The sequence below is a fragment of the Echinops telfairi genome, unplaced genomic scaffold, assembly GCF_000313985.2.
Source record: "Echinops telfairi isolate 266 unplaced genomic scaffold, ASM31398v2 ScPeMD7_7424;HRSCAF=8462, whole genome shotgun sequence".
Classification (NCBI taxonomy): domain Eukaryota; kingdom Metazoa; phylum Chordata; class Mammalia; order Afrosoricida; family Tenrecidae; genus Echinops; species Echinops telfairi.
In genome coordinates, this window is record NW_022111324.1 from 59,843,459 (window position 1) to 59,852,213 (window position 8,755).

General features: G+C 39.0%; 1 protein-coding gene across 6 annotated transcripts in view; it reads right to left on the reverse strand.

Annotated features, from left to right (window-relative positions):
- Positions 1-8,755, reverse strand: part of ANGEL2 (angel homolog 2) — a 23,280-nt gene that overhangs the window by 7,925 nt on the left and 6,600 nt on the right. For all 6 annotated transcript variants that reach the window (XM_045297836.1, XM_004699882.2, XM_045297839.1 and 3 more), the window contains 5 exons: positions 7,705-7,961; positions 6,293-6,362; positions 4,171-4,592; positions 1,789-1,915; positions 1,317-1,374 (listed from right to left, as the gene is read on the reverse strand). In XM_045297836.1, the coding sequence (XP_045153771.1) occupies positions 1,317-1,374; positions 1,789-1,915; positions 4,171-4,592; positions 6,293-6,362; positions 7,705-7,961 (934 nt within the window). The remainder of the gene's footprint in view (positions 1-1,316; positions 1,375-1,788; positions 1,916-4,170; positions 4,593-6,292; positions 6,363-7,704; positions 7,962-8,755) is intronic.

Consider the following 8,755-nt stretch of genomic DNA (forward strand, 5'->3'; position numbering starts at 1 on the left):
CCTTACAATACTGGCTAGACCAGAGGATATACACTGGTACAGATAGGAACTGGAAACACAGGGAATCCAGGGTGGATGATCCCTTCAGGACCAGTCATGAGAGTGGCGATACCAGGAGGGTGGAGAGAGTGGGTTGGAAAGGGGGAATCGATTACAAGGATCTACATATTACCTCCTCCTTGGGGAGAAGGACAACAGAAAAGTGGGTGAAGGGAGACATCAGACAATGCAAGATATGACAAAATAGTAATTTGTAAATTATCAAGGGTTCATGAGAGTAGGTGGAGTGGGGAGGGAGGAGAAAAAATGAGGAGTTGATGACAGGAGCTTGGGTGGAGAATGTTTAGAGAATGATGATGGCAAGATATGACAAAATAATAATTTATAAATTATCAAGGGTTCATGAGGCAGGGGATAGCGGGGAGGGATGGAAAAAATGAGGACCTGATGCCGGGGGCTTAAGTGGAAAGCAAATGGTTTGAGAATGATGAGGGTAATGAATGTACAAATGTGCTTTACACAATTGATGTATGTATGGATTGTGATAAGAGGTATATGAGCCCCTAATAAAATGATTAAAAATAAATTAAATTAAATGTTGAAGACAAAAAAAATCAGAACTACAAAAGGCTAGAATATTTAAGCAAGGTATTTCTGGAATCTCTCAAATAGATGAGATTAATTTTTCCAACTTGTATTAAATGAGGACTTCAAAAAGTTTGTCGAAAAAGAGAACTAGAGGATAGAGGAATTTCTCCATGAACTTTCTCAAGCCCCCTCATCATTCCTTTCTGAACTATAACTCACTCCAAGCACCCATTTCTTTAAATAAGAAATCCATACATCTTCAACCTTACACTTCTAATGACCGCTTCCTACAGTACAAGAGATAAGTGAAAACGATCATTTTTCTTTTTTATTGGCACATTCTTTTGAATCAATTCTCAAATAAGCTGTTTTGAGATCTAATCAATCAGAACAGGTAAATAACCTTCCTGAAATCTGGAAGATACTTTTTTGTTAAATGATCTTGATATTTAATTAAAAATGTGATGGAAATAAACTTCAAAGTGTATTAGCTGTCTATTCCTTTTAATAACATTGCTTAAACACTCATCATGTATCCAACATTGTGCTGTACCTCATCCAATCCCACAGCAACCCCAACTATAGTTCAAAAGGAGCAGAGTAGGCTTTGAACTCAGGTTTATGGGGTGTAAGTGCAAGCACAGATTATAATAATTTTCTTTCTTTTTTCTTAATCCAAGTGATCTTTGAGAAGTGCTTTTTGAAGCTCAGCTAAAGTTAGCACTCACTTCCCAGCTGCCACAATGACCTCTGTCTTCTCAAGCTGTGGTTGTGTCAGATTGTCATCTGTGAAAACAAAGAGAAACATACTAGGACTGCTGGTACACTATTTGACTCTAGTTTGCATGAATATAGTTTTCTTAGGCTAGGAATAGTTACTTATGGCATTTGTAGTTTAGATAGAGGCCTAGTTAGATGCTTCATCCTGAATCCCTATGGTCTCCAGGACTGGGAAAACAAAAATGAAACACAAGCATTTCCCCAGCCACATGCAAATAATTCATCAATGACAATCATTTAAAAAGTTCACCTTAAAGGAAAAGGTAAACTTAGAGCATTAAAAAAAAGGGAATAAGGAAATAAGTATATATTTAATATGAATATGCATCCCTGCAATGTTACCCTTTTAAAGACACCATGTGGTCTTCAAATGGACCACTATTACTGAGAAGACTGCCAAAACATATTGCAAACACTTACCTGTCTTTTCTACTTTTGGTACCTGCTGTACCTCATACACACAGTTCTGTGAGATACCTAGGTTTGGGGGCCAAATTGGAATAGATAAAATTCTTTGTCCCCGTGAAGACTGTTCCTGGCCAGATACCTAAACAAAATTTCAACAGGTATCTTAAGTGAAGAGATTTAAAAAAAAAAAAATCATTTTATTGGGGGCTCCTACAATTCTTATCACAATCCATACATCCATCCATTGTGTCAAGCACATATGTACATTTGTTGCCATCATCATTCTCAAAACATTTGCCTTCTACTTGAGCCCTAATATCGGCTGCTCATTTTCCCTCTCCCTCCCCCCCTCCCCCATGAACCCTTCATAATTCATAAATTATTATTTGTCATGTTATACTGTCCGACGTCTCCCCCTGCCCTCTTCTCTGCTGTCCATTCCCCAGGGAGGAGGCTATACGTAGATTCTTGTAATCAGTTCCCCCTTTCTACCCCACATGCCCTCCACCCTCCAGGCATCGCCACTCTCACCACTGGTCCTGAAGGAGTCATCTGTCCTGGATTCCCTGTGTTTCCAGTTCCTATCTGTACCAGTGTACATCCTCTGGTCTAGCCAGATTTGTAAGGTAGAATTGGGATCATGATAGTGGGGAAGCATTTAAAAACTAGAGGAAAGTTATTTGTGTCATCGTTGCTACCCTGAACCCTGACTGGTTCATCTCCTCCCCACAACCCTTCAGTAAGGGGGTGTCCAGTTGCCTACCGATGGGCTTTGAGGGGGGACTCAAAGTGAGGAGATTTTAAAGACCTTACGTATTGAAAAGCTTGTCTTAAATAAGAGGCCTTCCAAGTATGATGAATATTACCCTTTATTCATTCTATTACAAGACTATGTGTGTTCATAACATCTTATTCAAATGCAGTTCAGAAAGCACATCATTTTTATGAAAATGCCAATGTTTTTCTTTATTTTGGACACACAAATGTGCTATTAGCTTTGGACCACTACTGTTCTTCCTTTTTCGGCTCTTGTAATCTACAGCTAACCATTGCTACCACATAGATTCTGACTCACAGTGACCCTATAGGACAGAATGGAACTGCTCTACAGGGTTTCTCAGGTTACAATCTTTACAGGTCATTGAGTCAGAATCAACTCGATGGAAATGGGTTTGATTTTGAATTTTTTAAAAGCAGATTACCACAGTTTTCTCTTGTGGAGGCCCAGTAGGTCTGAACCAGTCCTTTCGGCTACCAGGGTTCCTCTCCTGCATTATTGCTTCTACATATAAAATACTGAGATCAACTCTTACAAAATCTTTTTCTACTCAGAAGTCCAGAGGTAGAGAGCTTATAATGATTACATATACAGATGATATGATTTAAGTAAGCAAAGCAAATCACAATAAGAAATTTAAAATAAGCAAGTATATCAAGCTAAAGAATTAAATATATGGGGGTTACATCCCCAAAAGGAACTTTTCCCCCAAAGTTGTGTATTTAAATTTTTTTTACAAAACAACCTTATCACCTTCAAAGTACTCTCCATTACACTTAATACATTTGTCAAATCTGTGATTCCTTTTTTGGAAACATTTTTCAAACTCATCCGTTTGGATGGTTGACAGCACCTCCCTCGTTTTTTTCTTCACCTCTTCTACATAGTCAAATCCCTACCCTTTCTTGTCCCTCTGCATTCGCAGAAACAAAAAGAAGTCGCATGGAGTGAGGTCAAGTGAGTCAGGTGCGTGGGGCAAGAGAGGTATACTGGTTTTTTTGGTTGTTGTTTTTTTTTTGCCAAAAACTGGCACAGAGATGGCTGTGTGGGCATGTGCATTATCGTGATAGCAAAACCAACCAGTTCCCCGTTTGCCACAAATCAGGTCTTTTTTGTCACACACTGCTAAGCAATCTTTTCAGAACCTCTAAATAGCTTGATTAACAGTCTGACCTAGTGGAATTAACTCCAAATGAACTATCCCCATCACATCCATGGGGTTTTTTTGGGTAACCCCTCATGTTACGTAAAAGAAAAATTATACAAGAATATTAATTTACTGTTACCAAAAAATCAATGCACTTAAAAGTTCTGCAAGGACTGGCTCTTATTTGTGAAGCAGCCATGTATTTCAATTTTCTTCTATCCCATTTGTAGTTTGCATTATTATTATTACTGGTATTATTATTATTTTACAGTCTACTTATTCTTCTAAGCTGCGTGTTGCCATGGATAGATGAAATTCAACCAAGTGTTGTAGTAATTGTAGAAAATCTTTTTACCTGAGTAATCTGAGGCTACTGGATAGGCTGCAGTTTTTGAACAGCCATATAATGACTATCCTTACAACAATCAATAAATCAACTTAGTCCACCCCTTAATTATGGAGTACTTACCTTTCCTATAGCAAGTCCTTCATAATTCAATTTTCCTTCTTTTATAAAGCTGTAGAGTGGAGAACCAGGAACGGAATTAAAGTCACCACACATCACTATAGGGCAGAAGCTGCCATCTTTCTGGTGGGCAACACTGGAAATCTCTGCCAGTAGCATTGCCAACTGGGTCAACTTAATATCTCCCCGCCTTGGGTTATACAGCAGATGTGTGTTAGCTATACAGATTGCAGGAGAGGCAGCAGATGGGATTCTGGGTTGCAAGAGCAACACTAATCCAACATTGTCTCTGTCCAATAGAGGAATGTCAGGGCGGTAGAACTCCACTGGGTTCACTGATAAGAGCGAAAATTTGGACTGTTTAAAGCAAATGGCACAGCCATCAGGCTTCCTTCCTGTCCGCATCTTGTATTCACAGTGATAACCTACAAGACACAAGTGAATTTAAGAGAATCTATGTTCATCTAATTGCTTTGGATCAATCTACTGCACAGGACCTCTTTAAGCATGTTGAAGAGCAAAGGGATGTTTTCTTTGAGGATTAAGGTGCACCTGACCCAAGCCATGGCATATCCAATCACCTCATACGCATGTGAAAGTTGGATAGTGAATAAGGAACACCAAAGAAGAATCGATGCACTTGAATTATAGTGCCGGCAAAGAATACGGAAAGCACCATGGACTGCCAAAAGGACAAACTGATCTATTATCTTGGAGGAAGTACCACCAGAGCGCTCCTTAGATGCATATACTTTACACATGTTGTTGGGAGAAACAAGTTCCCCGAAGGGAACATCATGCTTGGGAGAGTAGTGAGGCAATGAAAAAGAGGAAGACCTCCGATGAGATGGGTTGACATTGTGGCTGCAAGGATGGGTAGCGGTTCATTGTTGTACATGGGGTCGCTATGAGTCACAACCAACTGGATGACACCTAACAGCAACCCAGCATACTCATATCTATACACACACACATCTAATGGACCTTTGCTGGCGCTGTCAAGTAAGCCTTGGACTGCTAACTACAAGGTTGGTGGTTCAAACTCATCAGTCATTCCTTGGGAGTAAAGTTGAAGCTGTCTATTCCCATAAAGATTTACAGCCTCAGAAAGCCTAAAGTCACTATGGTACAGAATCCACTCAATGGCCCCGAGTTTTTGGATTTTCATACACACACATATAAACACATGGATACATATATGTCAAAACACAACTCTCCTAATATGTTTAGCGAAACGTTTTCTCCAAAACGTGTTGCATGGTAATATGGTTGGGGCAAGCTTCTCGTCTTTAATGTGCATTATCACTCTCCCATTTCCATCCTAATAAAACCCAGCCACACCAATGGTAGTGAAGCCTTAAATCAATCTCCCCCTTCACCTTCCAGTCCCTTTTCCCCTCACTCCATTCTAACCACGTTGACCTGCTGACATGCCTCTCACCTGAAGGCCTGTCCCCTTGTGATTTCCACTGCTGGGATGCTTTCTACAATGACTTGTTCCATCACCACCTTCTCAGTGAGTCCTTTTGTTTAAAATATAAATATTCTCACTCTTCTACAAAAAACCATCACTGTAACATACAATTTACTTATTTTATTTACTGTGAGTCTTTCTCCACTGGAATATATGCACTACAAGGGCAAGGATTTTTAACTCTCTGACCCACTGCAGCATCCCTGATGCCTGCTTCAGAGGATGGTTAGATAATAGGCACTCAAAAGGCAATTGCTGAATGAGTAAGAAGCAGCAAAGTAGGAAGCATTTCTCAAACTATGTAACCACAAGTAACCTATTTCTTACTCTGTTTTCTACAACAGGCTTTTAACTTCTATCCATTAGGCACTGGTGTTAAATGGGTAACTAAACAGAATGGTAGCTGACCTCATGGAGTTCAGAATCTTCAGAGGTCTAGCATCACCTTGGAAAGGGACCTACTAAGAGATTCTCACACACCTTTTCATTTGAATAAAAATCACATAGCAACAGAAAAATTTCCACTTGAAATACATCAATGCGTATTAAGTTTTCTATTAAGATATTTTTGAAGGGAGGACACAAATCTTTGTTAGCTTCAATACACGTAAATCTTAGAAGTTAAATCTGGCAACAACAACAAAAAATTACCCAGTGATTCCAAACTTGGCCTGATCTCTGTTCCATAATGGTCTTCTTGAACTTCTTGCAAACAAAGTACCTGGGAGAAAAAAATAACAGATTAAGAAAAAAATGGAGGTATAAAGTTTTAACCTTTAAAATAGGCTTCAGAAACTTAAAAAATTATGAAAATGGCATGATTTCTTTTTTTTTTAACTATTGACAGGGCCATCAAACTCACATTTCCAAATTTGATGATTCCAAACACATTAAATGACACAGTGCTCACTTCGTACCCCAAAAGGAGTATTTACAAAGGAGATAGTTGTCATTGACAGGCTGGGTATTTTTCCCAAGTGCATGAAATTATTTCCAGCCTTTCTTTAAGGGGTGGATTTCTCTAGAGGCCATTCATTACCCATATTTAAATTTATATGAATTATTAAATATCAAATTCCAAAGAACATTTATTGGATAATGTTTCCAGTTCTTATTTCAAAATTAATACTTAAATATTTTGGATCCTTTTTGAAAAGTCAGATGATATCAATAGCAAATGATATGCTAGAAGCCATGACACTCGGTTAAACCTTGTCCCATCACTAGTTTTAAACACCTTTCCTTCTTTTTAAAAAAAAAAATCATTTTATTGGGGGCTTATCCAACTCATCACAATCTATACATACATCAATTGTATAAAGCACATTTGTACATTCATTACCCTCATCATTCTCAAAACATTTGCTCTCTAGGTAAGCCCCTGGCATCAGCTCATTTCCCCCCCCCTCCCTCTCTGCTCCCCCCTCCCTCATGAACCCTTGATAATTTATAATTATTTTGTCATATCTTACACTGTCCGACGTCTCCCTTCATCCACTTCTCTGTTGTCCATCCCCCAGGGAGGAGGTTATATGTAGATCCTTATAATCGGTTCCCCTTCTCTACCTCACCCTCACGGTATCTCCACTCTCACCACTGGTCTTGAAGGGATCATCCGCCCTGGATTCCCTGTGTTTCCAATTACTATCTGTACCAGTGTACATCCTCTGGTCTAGCCAGATTTGAAAGGGAGAACTGGGATCATGATAGTGGAGGGGCGAGAAAGCATTTAGGAACTAGAGGAAAGTTGTATGTCTCATCATTGCTACACTGCACTCTGACTGGCTTGTCTCCTCCCTGCGACCCTTCCATAAGGGGGTGTCCAGTTGCCTACAGATGGGCTTTGGGTCCCCACCCCACACTCCCCCTCATTCACAATATGATATTTTGTTCTTTGATGCCTGATACTTCATCCCTTCAACACCTCATGATCACACAGGCTATACCTTTCTTTCCTATCCTACAAGCGAAAAGGTCAAACCAGTGAGTTCTCAAATGCACAAGTGAAGTATGTCACCCAAGTTTCTCTTGCCTGAAGAGTTTTAGTAGTATTTGGCACTTACATCTGCATCAAAGTGTTTAATTTCTCTCAGAATATTGGGAAACCTAAAACTCCAGTGCAATAATGGCTGTCGGCAGTGTCTGTAGAGGTGTGAATTGTCTTCCAATAAGTCTTGTGACAGTATATTATAGGACATCACTGAAAAGTCAAACTGGTTCTCACTGTCTTCACAATTGGGGTCGCCATTTTTGTCTCCTAGGATCTTCGTGTTTTCTTTATTATGGCTATATATATATTCCCACTGCCGTTCTATTGTGCCTGTCAAAATATATTCAATAAAATAGAGAATTAATTAAAGTAGATCATGTATTTTCCTGTATACAGCTTATTTCCCTTCCTTTAAAAAAGTTCCTACAGGCAATGCATAGAATTTTCTTCCCTAGGAAGGGACAATATAGTACCAAATCTCACTGAAGTTCAAACAGCTGGTTCCACAGCTGGTTTGGCAATATACTGACAAGTCATGAGGCAAGTCAATATGGAGCCTGAGAGTTTACGTCAATGAAACAGAAGGGGTAGTGGTTTCGTAATCCTCCATGATTAAAAAGTAGCTTTGCTACGGACATGGCTAGCAACTTTACATTTGTACATCACAGTCAGTTCTTCAGTAGACTAAGTTCACATTACATCTAATTCTATTAGTAAGATCATCAAATGGTCAACTAGGTTCCAGAAATAATTCTTAGCTTAGAATTCTGGTTTAGATATGAATGGTATATAATTGCAACCTATGAAATCATTTATTATCTAAAACACGAATATGAAACAATGCAAATAAAACAAGCATAATGAGTTCTTTTAATGCATACTGAAGCAAAAACATTAAATGTGGCACAGTCACAGATGGTAGTAAACAATAGTATCTGGTAATCCACCTAGCATGCAGCAGCAGCAAAGAGTATGTGATAGTTTATCGGCTACAAATGCATTATGTACCCTGTATATTGATGAAAGAGATTCAAAAGCCATGAGTTTTGAAATTACGGGCAATCCTTGATTTAGAAATGACCACCATATAACATACATTCTTACCCCACTTTGGAAGACACGGG